The sequence below is a fragment of the Moschus berezovskii genome, chromosome 20 (assembly GCF_049115385.1).
Source record: "Moschus berezovskii isolate FMDL1 chromosome 20, NW_MosBer_1.0, whole genome shotgun sequence".
Lineage (NCBI taxonomy): Eukaryota > Metazoa > Chordata > Mammalia > Artiodactyla > Moschidae > Moschus > Moschus berezovskii.
Genome location: NC_142479.1, coordinates 50,117,358 through 50,136,316, shown reverse-complemented (window position 1 = coordinate 50,136,316; position 18,959 = coordinate 50,117,358). Strand labels below are relative to the sequence as shown.

The window sequence follows — 18,959 nt, the reverse complement described above, 5'->3', positions numbered from 1 at the left end:
TAGTATAATTGAGGAACAGATTTTCTTTGGTTTTATTTCATTTTAGATAATTTAAATAGCTACATGTGGCTAGTGGTTACCCTTCTCCGTTCCGTTCCGTTCCCTCGCTCAGTCGTGTCCGACTCTTTGCGACCCCGTGGACTGTAGCCTACCATGCTTCTCCGTCCATGGGACCTTCTAGCAAAGTCTAAATAAGAGATAAAGAGCTCAAGAATGAAAAAGCCATGGTACAAAAAGTATGCAATGAACAAGTTAAACAAAAATATCATCGTACTTCATTAAATATAAACTATCCAAAAAATCATTATAGCTATGGTTTTAAATATTATGCAAATATCAAAATAATTCTTATAACCTAATATACACAATAAAAACATTAATAATTCTGAGTCTAAAATCTCAGATTATATAAGCCATTTCACATTTCACATTGGAGGAAAGAGTAGAAGATACTGTTTCATTCTTAACATTGTTAATCAAAGGGACATGGTTCATTTTGTTTGTTTTTTCAGCTCTAAGGGTAAAACTACGCTATAAGGGTAAAACTACCCTTATAGCTAAAACTGCCCTTATAGTGGAATAAAACCAGGATGTATAACTTTAAAATCACTCAAAAGGAAAAAAGAAAAAGAACGTGAGTAATCTTAGAAGATGCTCAGGTGACCACAGCAAGTGAAAAACGGTAAGTGGAAAAATCAGTATACAAAACTATACACACAATATATCCCAACTTTTAAAGTCTGTACAAATAATAAAAACTGAAAAATATGCATGGAAATTTAACAGTTGTTGACTATGGGTAACTGTTTTCTAAATCTTTTACATGAGCAATACTATTTTTATAACCAAAAAATTTAGCATAAAAAAGAAATATGGGACTTCTTTGGTGGTCCAGTGGTTAAGAATCTGCCTTCCAATACAGGAGATGTGGGTTCAATCTGTGGCTGGGGAACTAAGATCCCACGTGCAGCAGGACAACTAAGGGTGTGCCCCACAGCTAGAGAGCCTGAGCATCACAAATGAAGGGCTCAAACAGCCCCCCCAAAAAAAAATTAGTTAAAAAAAGTAAGAGATAGAAGTATGGTCACATACGTTTCAGAATTTAGCCAAACAGTACCTCCATTTATCCAGAAGACAATCCAGAATAAAAAAATTAAGCAAAAAAGACTGTGAGCAGCCAACATATAAGTCACAAAGTGCAGACCTAAAGTTTGGGTACCATGTTCATCAAGAGAGACCTTCATATTTTCTTTTACACATATCTTAATTCCAATGAACTTAATTATCTAATGTTTCTAGAGCATTGGGGATACAGATACACTGAGAACAGTACAAAGTGATAGGCGTGGTCTAACTGTAGGAAACAATGACAAAAATTAAAATATAAAATGGACACAGACATTCACAAAGCAGTCCAGTGGCAATTATGGCAAAAACATCCCTAGATAAGTTATTATATCTCTATAAAGTATGATAATTGATATTCACTATAACAACTTGGAGTTAAAGTGTTCAGAGGAGGTCCTTTTGAATGCAGACTGGTTGGTTGAGGAAGTGTGAGAAGTTTCTATAGAATCTGAGAAAAAAATTGATCACAAATGTTTATAATAAAAATAGTGCTTAAAGAGAACATCTTCAGCTATCCAGCACAATTCACTCCTGCGAGTTCCACAGAGTTGGAATTTTACTATATTGAAAAAAATTTTTATGGTTGGCTACACCAACCAATACAAAACTGGAGAACAATCTGGAATGAAATGATTAATGACTTCTTTCCAAGGAAGTTTAAAACAAGTAAATATAGGCATATCAGAATCAGCTTTAATGCAGCAATTGCTACTAAATGCAGCTGAATTGTGGATGCAATTTTGGCTCTAATCCATGTTTGAGCAGGATTTAGGTACCTTGTAGATACTTATTACCTATTAAAGTCAGTAAGCTCCATTCCATCACACAGGACAAATTATGAAGTAAAGAAATATTTATTCTATTTCCTTTACACCTGCCTCCTGTGCTGCTGACTTCAAAAGTGATACTAGAAAGACAAGGAAGAAACTGATTATGTTTATATCTGTGAAACAAAGACTATGCAAACTGTCAGCATGCCATTGTTTTTGTTTTCAGCGTGGTTATCACAACGCAAAAACAAAATGATAACTTCTACTCCTGAAGCCTGATTATTTAAAAATAGACCTGAATATTTCTTCCTCTTTCAATAAGGCAGTAAATGTCCTTCACTTTACTTATCTATAAAATACTTATTTGCTGAAATGGGCAGACGCGGGAGACGCCCAGCTCCGGCGGCGCAGACGCGGGAGACGCCTGGCTCCGGCGGCGCAACCGACCACGTGCAGAATCATGGCTGAGATGAGCTACCCCGCGCCCAGGGTTAGGGCGGTGGCCGAGAGGAGCTGTACCACGTTCAGGAGGCGGTGGCTGCTTGGGCACCGGAGGGCCAAGAGGAGCTGATCTACATTCAAAGCAGGAGGCGCGGCCTTGAGGAGATACCCCTCGTCCAAGGTAAGGTACAGCGGCTGCGCCTTGCTGGAGCAGCTGGGAAGAGATACTCCACGACCAAGTGGAATATAAGAATCCAGTGTTCTGGGGAGGAAGGAACAAGATGGCGGAGGGATAAGATGGCAAGACCACTTTCTCCCCCACAAATTCATCAAAAGAACATTTGAACGCGGAGTAAAGTCCACAAAACAACTTCTCAATACTGGCAGAGGACATCAGGCTCCCAGAAAAGCAGCCCATTGTCTTCTAAAGGAGAGAGAAGAAATCCAGCTCCACCCACCAGAACACCGACACATGCTTCCCTAACCAGGGAACCCGGACAAGTCACCCGTCCAACCCCACACACAGCGAAGAAACTACGTAATAAAGAGAACTCCACAAACTGCAAGAAGAGGGAAAGGCCACCCCAAGCAAAGCAATATAAGCAAGATGAAGAGGCAGAGAAATACCCAGCAAGTAAAGGAACAAGATAATTGCCCACCAACACAAACAAAAGAAGAAGATATAGGGAATTTACCTGATAAAGAATTTCAAATTTTGATGGTGAAAATGATTCAAAATCTTGAAAGCAAAATGGAGTTACAGATAAATAACCTGGAGAAAAGGATTGAGAAGATGGAAGAAAGATTTAATAAGGACTTAGAAGAAATAAAAAAGAGTCAATATACAATGAATAATGCAATAGATGAGATCAGAAACACTCTGGAGGGAACAAACAGTAGAATAACAGAGGCAGAAGACAGGATAAGCGAACTAGAAGATAGAATTGTAGAAATAAATGAAACAGAGAGGAAAAAAGAAAAACGAATTAAAAGAAATGAGGACAATATTAGAGTCCTCTGGGACAATGTTAAATGCTCCAACATTCGAATCATAGGAGTCCCAGAAGAAGAAGACAAAAAGAAAGACCATGAGAGAATACTTGAGGAGATAATAGTTGAAAACTTCCCTAAAATGGGGAAAGAAATAATCACCCAAGTCCAAGAAACCCAGAGAGTCCCCAACAGGATAAACCCAAGGCGAAATACTCCAAGACACATATTAATCAAATTAACAAAGATCAAACACAAAGAACAAATATTAAAAGCAGCAAGGGAAAAGCAGCAAATAACGCATAAGGGGATTCCCATAAGGATAACAGCTGATCTTTCAAAAGAAACTCTTCAGGCCAGAAGGGAGTGGCAAGACATACTTAAAGTGATGAAAGAAAATACCCTACAGCCCAGATTACTATACCCAGCAAGGATCTCATTCAAATATGAAGGAGAAATCAAAAGCTTTACAGACAAGCAAAAGCTGAGGGAATTCAGCATCACCAAACCAGCTCTCCAACAAATGCTAAAGGATCTTCTCTAGACAGGATACACAGAAAGAGTGTATAAACTTGAACCCAAAGCAATAAAAAAAATGGCTACGGGATCGTACTTATCAATAATTACCTTAAACGTAAATGGGTTGAAATTTTCAAAAAGGCTAGGAAACAATTCTCATAGCCATCAATAGTTCAGTGTTGAGTTCATGAATAGTTTTTAAAGTTTGGGACAAACTGTAGTATTTGCTATTTGAAGTACTATTTGTAATTGGCATATTACGATGTAACATTGGTCTTCATTTCCATCTTAAAACGCCTAAAAATGCCTAACAGGTTTTTAGATTTGTGAATTTTAGTTGAAATGTATTTTACGATGTTACTAAACCTGCAGAAATATTGAAATATTTCAGAGAACTTATTCACTGTACATTTAATTTATTTTATTTATAAAAGTTATGAACTGTAGAAAGTTTTACTTGTTGGGTCAAATGCTTGTTGCTTCAAATGCTTGTTGCATTTGAAGTGCTAGTTACAAGAAAATCAAATACCTTCAATGTATAAATGCTATTAAGTTTTTAAAGGACTCTGGAGTATAAGTAAGTTTGTTTAAAGAAATTTAGTCTGTTCAACTTGAAAAAAATAAATAAATAAAATTGGAAAAAAAAAAAAAAGATACTTATTTGCTGAAATGGACCAGTTACTATTTCTATATGAGAGTCTGACAGAATCTGAGGAAGATGGTTCCTGAGTTACTCTAGAAATTTCTCACTGCTTTAATATCTGCCTAAAATCCAAGAAAGCACTAAAAGAAAAAAAAAGAAAAAAAAAATCCCCACCTTCCACACATCTCTAGTACTAAAAACAAAAAAGCAAAATCACAATACTGGTTAATGGTCCTTCGGAACTCTGAGCTCTCTAAGCTTCTATTCGTCCTTTGTTCCTTTTCCTTTTAAATAGCCTTACTGGTTGTTTTATCCTGATTACAAAAGTAATACATAGTCATTGTCACGGTTCAAACAACATGAAGATGTATGAAATAAAAGTAATAACCTCTCTCTCCCCAACCTTCTCTTTCCCCTCCTTAGAGAGCCAATTTAGGAGCTTGGTGTATATTCTTTCTTACTCTTTCTTGCTGCTGCTGCTAAGTCGCTTCAGTCGTGACTGCCCCTGTGAAACCCCATAGACGGCAGCCCACCAGGCTCCCCCATCCCTGGGATTCTCCAGGCAAGAACACTGGAGTGCGTTGCCATTTCCCTCTCCAATGCATGAAAGTAAAAAGTGAAAGTGAAGTCGCTCAGTCGTGTCCGACTCTTAGCGACCCCATGGACTGCAGCCCACCAAGCGCCTCCGTCCATGGGATTTTCCAGGCAAGAGTACTGGAGTGGAGTGCCATTGCCTTCTCCGTACTCCTTCTTGCTGCTGCTACGTCACTTCAGTCGTGTCCGACTCTGTGTGACCCCAGAGACGGAAGCCCACCAGGCTCCCCTGTCCCTAGGCAAGAACACTGGAGTGGGTTGCCATTTCCTTCTCCAATGTGTGAAAGTAAAGTCGCTTAGTCATGTCCGACCATTAGCGACCCCACGGACTGCAACCTACCAGGCTCCTCCATCCATGGGATTTTCTAAGCAAGAGTACTGGAGTGGCTTGCCATTGCCTTCTCCGGTACTCCTTAGGCTTACACAAATATATATCAAATATGGGGTATTTTGGGGGGGTTGTTTTCAAACAAAAATGTTATGTTATACTGTTGTGCATCTTGCTTTTTAGTCTCAAAAATACGTTATCAACACTTCCAAGCCAATATATAAAGATCCACCTCACCCTTTTTAACGGTTACAAAATATTTCATAAGATGGATGATTCCATAAGATACCATTGCCTGACTTCTCCCAACTCATGGGCACTTACTATCCATCCTGATACACATACTTCGGGCTTCCCAGGTGACTCAGTGGTAAAGAATCCACCTGCCAATGCAGAAGAAGCAGGTTTGATCCCTGAGTCAGGAAGATCCCCTGGAGAAGGAAATGGCAACCCACTCCAGTATTCTTGCCTGGAGAATTCCATGGACAGAGGAGCCTGATGAGCTATACAGTCCATAGAGTTGAACACAACTTAGCGACTAAAACAAACAAACAAAAATATATACTTCACGTTCTTTACTTTCAGTAACACAGATTCCTAGAAGTGGAGTTTCTTGGTCAAATGTTTAAAATTTTATCCTTAAACAAAATTAATTTTAGACCTTCAGCATTTCTGTTCCTTTCTTCATTATGCAAAATCTGGCATAAACCTTTCATAATGCTTTGCATATCTTATTTTTCAAAGCACACACATTATGTCAAAAGACGCCCCTGTCATTTATGCTCTTGTAGTTATAAATAAATAAATGCTAAAGTTATGGCTGTGATGGCCAGCATTAAATCACTGTGCAAATGCTTATGCCTTGGTTTATGAAAGTAGTAATTCATTGTGGAAACTCCACCCCCACAGCCTGTGGCAGCACTAAAGTGGCAGCACTCTCACCCTATGACTCCCTCCACTGAGTGACAATATAGAGATTAGGACCTACATATTTTCTAATTGTCAGCAGTTAACCTTAAAAAGTGTGTGTGGGGGTGGGTGGGGGAAGACAAACAACAACAGATGATAAATTGATAGCCATTATGGGTTTCTAATATTTACAAACTCTTTGTAGTACAGTGAATAATTCTGTTGGTCTACAACAGAGAGTGTGTTCCATAAAAAACAAAACCTACAACCAATATGTTGCTATGATTACACAAACCTTTCAAAAGTATATTCTTTAAACATTTTTCAATAGAATTATTGGTTGAATTCCACTTTCACATTTTTCTCTCTACTTCAGATTCAGACTCTAACTACACACTTTAAAAAAAGGGGACCTTAAAGTAATACATTAACCAACATAGCCCCTCAGAATTTAATCTTGGACTGTTCTATATATTCCAAAGATCCGAGCACCAACAGAGATTGTTAAGACACAGCAAGTTTGATACAGAAGTATGTGACATGCAATTAATCTCCATTCATACTCTGCTCTGCTTGTCAGCAAACAAAGGTTCTGCTTTAGGAGGAGATCTGAAGACTTCAATTAAAAACAGTCAGCTAACAAGAAAATAATCTAAACTAAAGGAAGGTGGCAGGTGCAGAAATGAGTTGTTTACCAAAGTGTCAGTTTTGAACAATAAAGAACTGCACATCAAAAATGCTGAAGCAGTGGATGTCATTGTAAGCCTCTGAAAATAAAAAGGAATTTTCTATCAAGGCTGTAAACAAAATGTAAGTATAGTTTAACTGGTTTGTAAAACAGGTTTCCTCTCAACAAATGACAGATATCAATAAAAAGAATCCGTTTATATCTTTAATTGCAAGGCAGAATGAAACTTTTTGCCACAGTTCCTTCTTTCCTGGAAACCAGACATAGTACAGACTCTCTTTACATTTGGAATTACTGAGCCAACAGCAGACAGAAAGGCTGGGTTCCTTCTAGACATCCAGAGGATGCTCTTTTACCCCACAAATACTTTTCTATTCTGAAATTTTAAATTCACTCAGGTTGCAAGCAAAATAAATTTTGGAAACTTCAGCTCATAAAAAATATGTAGTTGACAGCTTTCATGGAAGCAACCCATAATGGAAACAGCGCTACAAACAGACTGAAAAGACTTGCCAAATATTTGATTAGGAGGCATTTATACCAAGATAACATGGTAATGGAGATACAAAGCCAATTAAATTGAGAGAAACTGAAGAAAAAAAAAATACTGCTTGCCAAAAGTATGACCTGCCCAAAACAGGCCATCTGTTAAGTATGTGTCAAAAATGTCACATCGATGCCAAAAGGCTTAATTCTGAGCAGTTTCCTCCTGGGACCCTTATGCAAACACAGATACCAGGTCCCCATCCTTCCAGGAAGGTCGGTTACAGGAAAAGCAAATTATTAATACTTTTTCACCAGGAAAAGTGGGAGGCAAGCAGATCTTGCCCATTAGCAAAAAGTGTCTCTGGAGTGCTACAGCAGGATGTGTTGAGTGCTAGTGAGTATGGCCTTAACTCTTACAAGGACTGATGGGCTCTACGGTTTGAGGGTGAACACACCGCAATGGGGAGCTTCTAGTAAGGGAAGAGACGTAACACTGGGATCCGACCGCCCCGGGGCAAGAGGGAGTCTGCGGGCGGGTGAAGGGGGCCTGAGGTCTGGGTGTCCAGGCCTTGGCCGACAGGAGCCCATGAGCCCTAACAGCCCCGTGAGACCGTGGGGAGCTCTAAGCGGGAAGGTCAGGGTCCCCTGTGAAGGGACAGAGTCAGGACTGGAGAGGGGCCAGCGCGTACCCCACAGACGCAGGGCGTCCTGAAGAGAAAGGGACAGGTTGAAGGCCAGCCACGGCGGCCCAGGGACCTTGAACCCGGCCAGAACTTGCTGAGAAGCCGGGAAGCTAAGTGGGAGGTGGAGACATCTTGAGGAAAAAGAAAATGTGTTACTAGGAGTGAAAGGGACCCCTGAGCAAGGGGTGAACAGCTGGCTCTGCAGTCAGGACTCCGGCAGCAGCCTTGAGGTTCTAGAAGGCGGGAGGGAGCCGACGGGGAAGGCCGGCCTTGGGAGCCGCTGGCGTCTCGGCTGCTGCCGGCTAGGCACGTGCGACTCCCGGCGGGCTCGGCGGCGCCCGGGCCAGCGGGGCGTTACCTTCCAGGAGCCAACGGATCTCCTCGGGGAGGGCGGCGGCGGCCTGCATGTGGCGGGCGGCGGGAGCGGGCCGGACGGGCGGATGGGCGGGCGGCGGCGGCGGCACCTGCCCTCACTCGCCGGCGCCGCGGGGCCGAGCCGCAGGGCGGGGCGCGCTCAGGAAGCGGCGCGCGGCGGGCGGGGCGCCTGGGCGGCGGCGACACCTGTGCGCGGGGCCCGCGCCCCAGGGAGGCGGTGCCCGCCCCGCGGCCCCCGTTCTCTGTCCAAACAAAGACGCGACGCGACTCCAGGCACCTCGCCCCCGGGAGCTCCCCTTTCTAAGCTCCGGACCGCGGGCTTCGCCGGCAGGTGGAGAAGCCACCGTAGGGCCGAAATGAGGCTCGAGGAGGCGGAATCCGAGGACAGGGTCAGTCCCCGCCAGGCCGGGCCGCAGTCATTCCCGACCCAGTTCGCGAGTCCAAGCCCGGAAAACCAGGACTGTTCGAGGGAATGATCATAAGTCCCAATAAATAATCTCCAGTCACCAACATCGGGGAGAATCAAAGCAGTCCCGCTGCAATGGAAACAGGGAGGCAAAGTATCCCTTCCTTCCCTAAGGCTGAAAGGATGAGAGGAAAAAGAAGCGGTAACCCAGAAAGAAAGATAAGGGAGAGGGGCGTCCAGCCCTTTCCCTAAGAGTTTAAAAGGGAGGAAAGTGAAGGACAAGATAACAGAAGTGGGCTTCCTTCTCATTCAGAGTATGTAGGTGTCAGGTGTCCTAGGTGTGATATGGCCCTGTGATATTGCACAATGTTACCTGGGTAAACAGGACCACTCTATTATTTATCACAACTTCTGTGAATCCACAGTTATCTTAAAGTTTTCTTTTTTTTAAGTATAGGGCAAGTATCATGAAAAAAGCATAATGTGCCATGGGTGATTCAAGGAGGGAGATGAATATAAGAAAAGGAGGGAAATGTGTGTGGTGTTTAGTGGTGCATGTGGCATTTGAGATGGCTCTGAAGACACCACACTTTGAAGGGGCAAGGGGGCAGGTGGAAGGACCAGAGTAAACAAAGATGGAAAAGCCTTCTCCTGCTTAAGGACAGCTTCTGGATGGTGTAGGGAAATTACAGTTGTCAAGAAAAACTGAAGTTCTATTGTGAAGGAACTTGAAAGAGTGAGGATTCTGAACTCATCTGAGTGGACATTGGGAGCCACAGACAAATTTTGAGATGGGGAGTGAGCTAACCTGAGCCCCTGCACATCTCACTTCACCTCTGTCAGTTTCCTTCTTAAAAATAATTTCTATTATCAGATTCTATGTACACTAGAATATGTGGGAAGGATTGGGAGTAGTAAGAGAAAAGAAACAGAGAAGATGGGTGAAGTGGCTTTTACAGTAACCCCAGTGTTCTTGCTTGGAGAATCCCAGGGACGGGGGAGCCTGGTAGGCTGCCGTCTATGGGGTCACACAGAGTCGGACACGACTGACGTGACATAGCAGCAGCAGCAGCAGCAGGGGAAATAATGACAGAACTGTGGATGTGAGGATGGGGGCAAGGAGAAACTGTTCAGAGGACTCCTGGAAGCAGTTTCTGCCTCCAAGCATAGCTTCCCCTCCAGAGATACAGTTTCCAGTTTGGGAGCTTGATCCTTTAAGGGGTCCAGCGGCTTTGAGCTACAGCCCAAAGAGGAATGATGCCTTGGTTCCAGGGTTACATGACTCACCTACCAGTTGCAGTAATTGGGGTTAGAAATGTAGGGGACAGAGGCTGGCTAGAGTCTCTGGGGAACCTGGCCCCTGTTGCAAGGCATCCTTGCCCTGGGAAAGTTAACATGGGCAGGCTGCCTCCTTCAGGCTCCAGAGTAAGACCAGTTCCCCACGGGGGCATTTTTCCCACACTCACTACTTCATCTATAAAAGTGTAACTTCTCTGGGATCATTTTTGAGTACTTATGACATGTGTTAAAAGGCAAGGGAGCTCTGTATACTACAGTTGCAATTTTTCTTAAATCTAAAACTGTTCTAAAAAACAGCAAGGGGAGCACAGTCCCTCCTATATGTAACCCCAGCACTTTGCCTTGCTTTCCTCTCAACAGTGGGAGGAAATTTGACAACCTCCCTCCCTTCTTCAAGGGTATTTGTCAAATGCTGAAATAGGCTACAAGTTAAAGGGTTGTTTGATAAAAAGCAATAAACCCTGGTAATTGCACATCCTATCAGGCCTCACTGCCTGTCATAGCTTACTTATACCAAGGAAAGCAGCAGAAACTCAAGGCAAAGATATTCTATATCCATTCTGGGTGTAGAGAGATGGAGTACAGGGAGGTGCACAGTTGGATAGTGTGCAGTGAGTGGCAGATTCCAATACGCCATTGTCATGTTGCATCAAGCTTCCTCATTGCAGACAGAAACCTGCCTGCACACATGAGTGCAGCCCCTCCTTAATCATCTGAGGACCCTGGTTCAACAGTCAGCCTCACTCCTAATGACATTCTGTTAAATGGACAAATTCCTTTGAAGCCTTGTCCTTCTTTGAAATCCAATTTTGCAGGAAGTCAAATCTGATTGGGGGTAGCCATGGAAACCACACTGAGGAGTCTTAGAGGAGGTGGAGAGAGGCAAGGCAAAATGTGATAGTCAAGAGTCTTTTACTGCTCTGTCGGAAATATCAAAGGGATCTGGAGAGGTTGGCAGCAAACGAGTCCCTGCCCGGGTCCTGTTTGTGTGACTGGGTACCATGTGGCTGTCATGGAAGTAAGCAGCCAGCTGTCTCCACACACAGGCAGGGGGATGGAGCAGAATACACAAGTCCCAGGTCTGTCTGCCTCCCTCTTCTTCCCCTCCCCCGAAACCCAATTCCAACAAGATCCTAGCATCCCTTTCTTAGCTCTCTCTCCTTTAAAGGCTAACAACAGAAGAATGACAAGGTTAAAATACAAGGCCCTCACAGATAAGAGCTTCTTTAGAGCAAAGGCCATGAAATTCATCTGAAATTCCTTGTAATTAGATAAGATAAGGGTATCTAAAGAGATGCAGAGCAGCTGAAATGGACTCCACAGCACAACATGCAGAAAGTCTACCACCTGGTCCACAGGGGCCCCTCCCACACTGTCAGCAGACAGAAGACACAGAAAACAGGGCCCATGCTGGCCTCTCGGCTGCTTGGAGATGCCATCTACATGTTCTCGTGCCAGGTGGGCACTCACTAAATATGCATCCATGGGGTGTTTGGAGGGTTCAGTCAGGAAGAAACAAAAGCATCTGGCACCCAGAATGGCACGGGGCGGGAACAACTGCAAGCGAAGCAGGAGCTGGCTGGCGCTGCTCAGCCCCAGGTGAAATGGGTCTGGAGAGGAGACTGCAGAGGGCAGCTCTTGGGCTTTATTCCGAGTTGGTTATTGATCCCTGGATGCTGGGTCACGACGTGCGGCAGAGCTGATGTCTGCCCTGTGAATGTGCGGCTGCTGCATCTCAACCCCTTGGTCCCAACCCCATCAACCGGGTTTATTGACTCTTTTATTGACGATGCTGGGGCCTAATGAGGACAAGAGCTGCACACTTCATTAAGGACTGTGGAAGGAGAGATGATGCATCCAGCTGGTGCCAAGAACCAGACTCACGGCATGCTTGGCAAGACCCTGGAAACCAAGCCTCACAGCACCCTTGAGGCAAAGGAGCTGGACACAGATGCTTGCTTGGGCACATTGCTTGGTGGCCTTAAGATACAGGGTTTCCACAGCTTGCCAGAAGCCTTATTTTTACCAGTTAGCTAATCTTTCAATTTAGGAGGGTCCTGGGTCACAGAGTCGGACATGACTGAGCGACTGAACTGAACTGAACTGAAATGCACATGATGCACGTCAATGGTCTCCCCGCTCACACTTCCAGATTCTTTGCACTAATACAATAAAATAAACAGGTTCTCATAGAGTATCAGGGAACATTTCCAAAACAGGTTCTCAGTGAGGCCCAGGCTCAGAACAGAATGAGGGACTATTAAAACTTCAAGGTGATTAAAATTTAAGATGAAGAACTGACCTAGTGCTCTGCCCAGGGCCACCTAGCTCACCAGAGGCTGTGCTGATACTAAAATCCTGGTTCTCTAGTGCTGGTCCAAAGCTCCTGTACAACTGAACACCTGAGATGGATAATTATAGTCCAGGGATTACTGAGCAGCTCTGTGAAACCATCATAGTTGGTTCCCCTCCATCTGAACGGTAACATTTCTTTGTTCTTTATATTTCTATCACTCCCCTTATTTTGTTTCTCTGTATTTCTCAATCAGTTGTTTTTTTTTTAATCTTCTTTGCCTACCTTAGACCATTTTAGACATCCCCCATGGATACTGCTGAGCTGAACAAGGCCCTAAAGACCAGAGGTTGCTGACTCTGACATTCTCTTGCTTTGATTGGTTCTCTTGGGAATCTGAAGTTGGAGGGGGGGAGTGGCACACAGAAAGTGTCAGCTGCAGCAGATGAGGCTGAACACTGTCTGAGCAGGATGTGCAGGCAGTCTGCGGGGTTAATCTGCATGAGAAGCAAGTGGGGCCAAAGCTAATTTTATAGGCTAGATATTTGCAGACATGATAACTTTGGAAAACTATGGAAGGAGTAACCCGTTCTTTTAGAGGTGATTAGGAAACTAAAGGTTAATAATAGAAGGAAAGCAACCTTACAAAGGTTGAACTGACCTTCTTTTCATTTGTTATTTCAAAAAGCAAAAGTTTAAGCTTCATAAGCCCCTTCCTTTATTTCTGCCCTTTCTTCTCCCTCAATTCACTATAGGTTTTAGAATTCAGGGTAGGGGCAGGAGGGATTCAAGGTGAGAGAAGAGGCTATTATCTGGAGTCTGAGAGAAATAACCTGCGTGGCACAGGTCCACACATGCTTGGAGGAAGTTGCACACTAAGAGGAACTGATGTAATCTGGCCAGACTCAACAATATTCACAAATACCAACAGACATACTACCTGGAGTCAGAAATAACACCAGCAATGGCTGATTGTTTCAGTGCAAGAATCTGGGTGAAAATACCCTTCCCTTAGTGGACATCTTGTGTGTAATGACCTTTGGGTCCCCAAATAAATTCTTTCCTTTCCTTCAGAATTGTGTCAGTGTCCATTTTGATGTTTTCCTTTCTAGATGTGTATTCTTAAACACCCTTGTCCTAAATGTACTAAACATCCTTGGACTTCTGAAGCTTCCAACAGCATTTTCTACATGTAAACCATGCTCTTTCATACACAAGACAGTACTCGCAGTCCTTGTTGAGCTGATTTGTAGACTTTACTTTTTCTTATCTTCTAAAGGGTGGATTGTTCCTCCTCTTTTCACAGAATTCATGATCCCCACTCTCCTACCACCTTTTAGATCTTCACTCTAACAGTCTTTCTCATCTTCAGCTTTTCCCTCTGTCTGCTAACATCCTTGGTCTCCTTTATCCTAAAAACAAACAAAACACACAAATAAAAACCTTCCTTCAACCCTGAGACCTTCTCCAATTTTATCTTTTCTTCTTCCTTTCCCTCATCAAATCTCAAGTCTTTGCCTGTCTGTCTTTGCACCAATGAAGCAACTCTCTCAAGGGCATCAATGCCCTCTTTCCTTCTCACCTCTGCTCTGTCGTTACCAGCTTATGTTTGCAGCATTGGGTGGCACTGGCCTCTTACTCTTGCTTTGGGCACCCAGCTTCCTTGGCATAGCCCTATCCCGGTCTTCTTCCTATCTTTCCTATTGTTTCTCTGCCTCTTTCTTTGGCTCTTTTTATTTCACCTTCTAGTCACAGATATTCACCAAAGTTTCACACTTGCCTTTTCCCATTTCCTCTCCTTGCTCTCTGAGTCCCCAGGGTTTCATTTTCCCAAAGCTCCAACATTCTCCTTTATGTAGATGACTCTTCTAATTGATATCTCTGTCCCCCATTTCCACCTGGATATCTGAAGAGTTCGACCAATTTATTTCCTGTCCCATTAATCCTTGTAATGGCAACAAAGTTCAGTGAAAGTTGCATGAGCTTATAAATGAAAAAAATGTGAGTCCCAATTCTGGCTCAGTCACCTACCAGCTCTAAGCCTCTGGACAGAGCTCTATGAGTCTCAGTTTCCTCATCTGTAAATTGAGTATCATAATCCCCACCTTACAGGGTAATTCAGTTCAGTTCAGTTCAGTTCAGTCGCTCAGTCATGTCTGACTCTCCGCAACCCCGTGAATCATAGCACGCCAGGCCTCCCTGTCCATCACCAACTCCCGGAGTTCACTCAAACTCATGTCCACAGAGTCAGTGATGCCATCCAGCCATCTTATTCTCTGTCATCCCCTTCTCCTCCTGCCCCCAACCTTTCCCAGCATCAGAGTCTTTTCCAGTGAGTCAGCTCATCGCATGAGGTAGCCAAAGTATTGCAGTTTCAGCTTTAGCATCAGTCCCTCCAATGAACACCCAGGATTGATCTCCTTTAGAATGGACTGGTTGGATCTCCTTGCAGTCCAAGGGACTCTCAAGAGTCTTCTCCAACACCACAGTTCAAAAGCATCAATTCTTTGGCGATCAGCTTTCTTCACAGTCCAACTCTCACATCCATACATGACCACGGGAAAAACCATAGCCTTGACTAGACGGACCTTTGTTGGCAAAGTAATGTCTCTGCTTTTCAATATACTGTCAAGGTTGGTCATAACTTTCCTTCCAAGGAGTAAGCGTCTTTTAATTTCATGGCTGCAATCAGCATCTGCAGTGATTTTGGAGCCCAAAAAAATAAAATCTGACACTGTTTCCACTGTTTTTCCATCTATTTCCCATGAAGTGATGGGACCAGATGCCATGATCTTAGTTTTCTGAATGTTGAGTTTTAACCCAACTTTTTCACTCTCCTCTTTCACTTTCTTCAAGAGGCTCTTTAGTTCTTCTTCACTTTCTGCCATAAGGGTAGTGTCATCTGCATATCTGAGGTTATTGATATTTCTCCCAGCCATCTTGATTCCAGCTTGTGCTTCTTCCAGCCCAGCGTTCCTCATGATGTACTCTGCATATAAGTTAAATAAGCAAGGTGACAATATACAGCCTTGACGTACTCCTTTTCCTATTTGGAACCAGTCTGTTGTTCCATGTCCAGTTCTGACTGTTGCTTCCTGACCTGCATACAGGTTTCTCAAGAGGCAGGTCAGGTGGTCTGGTATTCCCATCTCTTTTAGAATTTTCCACAGTTGATTGTGATCCAAACAGTCAAAGGCTTTGGCATAGTCAATGAAGCACAAATAGATGTTTTTCTGGAACTCTCTTGCTTTCTCCATGATCCAGTGGATGTTGGCAATTTGATCTCTGGTGCCTCTGCCTTTTCTAAAACCTGCTTGAACATCTGGAAGTTCACGGTTCACATATTGCTGAAGCCTGGTTTGGAGAATTTTGAGCATGACTTTACTAGCGTGTGAGATAAGTGCAATTGTGCGGCAGATTGAGCATTCTTTGGCATTGCCTTTCTTTGGGATTGAAATGAAGACTGACCTTTTCCAGTCCTGTGGCCACTGCTGAGTTTTCCAAATTTGCTGGCATATTGAGTGCAGCACTTTCACAGCATCATCTTTCAAGATTTGAAACAGCTCAACTGGAATTCCATCACCTCCACTAGCTTTGTTCGTAGTGATGCTTTCTAAGGCCCACTTGACTTCACATTCCAAGATGTCTGGCTCTGGGTCAGTGATCGCATTATCGTGACTATCTTAGTCGTGAAGATCTTTTTTGTACAGTTCTTCTGTGTATTCTTGCCACCTCTTCTTAATATCTTCTACTTCCGTTAGGTCCATACCATTTCTGTCCTTTATCGAGCCCATCTTTGCATGAAATGTTCCCTTGGAATCTCTAATTTTCTTGAAGAGATCTCTTGTTTTTCCTATTCTGTTGTTTTCCTCTATTTCTTTGCATTGATCACTGAGGAAGGCTTTCTTATCTCTCCTTGCTATTCTTTGGAATTCTGCATTCAGATGCTTATATCTTTCCTTTTCTCCTTTGCTTTTCACTTCTCTTCTTTTCACAGGTATTTGTAAGGCCTCCTCAGACAGCCATTTTGCTTTTTTGCATTTCTTTTCCATGGGGATGGTCTTGGTCCCTGTCTCCTGTACAATGTCACGAACCTCCGTCCAGAGTTCATCAGGCACATTACAAAGCTTAAATAAGATGGCATTGATAAGCAGTATATGTTACATGCTCAATAAATTGTAACCATTATAAAGACACTGCTGTTGTCCAATAATCCAAACTCAAAATGTAGGACTCATCTTGGACCCTTCCTCATCCCCATTCCAAATATCCACCAATCTGGCCAATCTTACGTGCTCACAATGGCTTTTGAATCCTGAGTGTCACCACTGGTTTGGGTTCTCATTATCTTTGTTGAGAAGTGATACTGAAATGGCTTTTGATCCTCAGTATCCCCAATATCTCCAGTATTACATGCTACTCTTCATCCATGTTGCCAAATATGTATCCCAAAACTCAATCCTGACCCCACCAAAAAGATGATAGAGCATAGTGGTCCTAAAGTCAGACTGTTCTCTGTTCATATCTGCTACTTGCCTACTATGACCTTAGGCAAACTACCTATCCTCTCCATACCTCAATTTCCTCATCTGTGCAGTGGTAACACTATTAACACTTTCAAGGTTGCTGTGAGGATTCAAAGAGCGCATATATATATAGTGTTTATAACACCTGCAACATGGTAGGTGATTCACATATGGTAGCAATTATTATCATTTCTGCATTCATTCCCTGCAACAACTAGCCCTGGGAGGTGCTTGATGCCTGAATCAACCATAATCTCTCCTTTGAACCTCCTTGCTCACTAAAGATATATTTGAGGAGAGACTGGCCAAGATATGGGTGCCATTGGTCTCCAAGGATGAGTTTTTCCTCCATGAAGCTAACTTGCCTTTAAAGAGATGAAAAGAGTGGCCTTGGCTTCCTTGGCACCAGAGTGTAATGAACTGGGATAATCAGCAGGCAGATTCTCCCTGCCCACATCCAAAGATTTCTTCCCTGCCCTGTCTATTCTGGAATACTTGCAGTGCTTCCAAGTCCCATGCAAAAAATATTCATCTGAAGGCATGAGATATTAACTCCTCTTCAGACTCACTGTGGCAGAAGTCAAAATATCACTATAAATACAGACCCCAGAAAGAACCAATCAGAAGGCAGATGACATCCCAGGAGTTGGTAGCCTCTTTAGTCTGGAAGCTGCAGGACTGAGCTCTATCGAAAGTAGGAGTAGGATGGGGGGCATGGTAATGACAGGAAGGGGTGATGGATTAGGGATAAAACAAGCAAAAAAGAAAACTGGAAAAGAAGAAAGCAAATGAGAAACCGGATGAAAAAATAAAGAAATCGAGAAATAGAAAATGTAGGAGAAAATAAAGAGATTCCCATAATCTGGAAGATTAGAAATTAAATAGATCCAGTCCAATTCCCTAGTGGTAATTTCAGGTTATACCATGTTCCACCTCCAAGGACATTGAGAAGCATCAGAGAGTGGCTGTAAATTCCTAAAGAAAAGCTCCTTTTGGAGAGTCAAGCCATTATTATCTGCTGCTGTACTTTTTAGCATATTCACTATCAACACAATGACACGTCTTATTGAGTCCTATGTGATATTCCACATTGTGAGACTATTGATGCAGAATTTCCTTCCTCAGAGCTCAATATTCCAATCAAAGCCTGTTGCATCAAATCACTGAGGCCATCCACTTAATGACAACTTGTAAGATGCATATTGCAGAATATTCATGTTCATTTTATGCTCACAGTGCTTAAAATCTCCTCTAAACAGCCTCTGCTCCCAGTCTATTAAGGTGCCCGTGTTATCTACACTCCATTCAATGGTGTGGAAATAATTGTCTTGAGACTAAAGAAAAAATTGATGGTCACAAGCCGAGTCAGCACTTGTGTTCTTTTCTTACTCTGTTGAATCAGGTGTTATTTACCTCTTCCAACACCTGGGACTCCTGATAAGTCACTCCCCTGATAGCTTTTTCCAGGACAGTGCTGTGGGGTCTTTGGAAGAAGCAGGGATCCTTCATAAATGGTATTGTTATCAGCACAATTCACACAGCTACCAGATGCAGAAAATCGAAACCAGCAAGGGCACTCAGGCACAGGGGCCTCCCCCAGCTCCATCTGGCCGCTGTGAAATGTGCTCATGACTTGGAAGTTATTAGAGAGAGAAGGGCGCTACTCAGCACCGGGGTGGTGAGGAGATGCTTGCATTCTGACAAAGTCGGGTGCTTTTTAGTTCCCCCATGTCTGCTATACCAAAACCGCCATATCAGAGTCCCAGAGCCCCGCTCCCTTCAAACCTGGCTCTACTAAAGAGGCTGCCTGGTACAGACGGGTTGACCCGTCTCTCCATCTCTTATCTCTGGGATGAAGCACCAGGACTCGGGCTGGTGAAG

The 18,959-nt window shown here is 43.3% G+C and overlaps 1 protein-coding gene across 2 annotated transcripts in view; it reads right to left on the bottom strand.

The window, feature by feature from the left end:
* The window catches only part of SKAP1 (src kinase associated phosphoprotein 1), a 322,299-nt gene extending 313,604 nt beyond the window's left edge, over positions 1 to 8,695 (bottom strand). For both annotated transcript variants that reach the window (XM_055407647.2, XM_055407648.2), the window contains exon 1: positions 8,538 to 8,695. In XM_055407647.2, the coding sequence (XP_055263622.1) occupies positions 8,538 to 8,586 (49 nt within the window). In that variant the 5' untranslated portion in view covers positions 8,587 to 8,695. The remainder of the gene's footprint in view (positions 1 to 8,537) is intronic.
* Between the last annotated feature and the right edge of the window lie 10,264 nt (positions 8,696 to 18,959).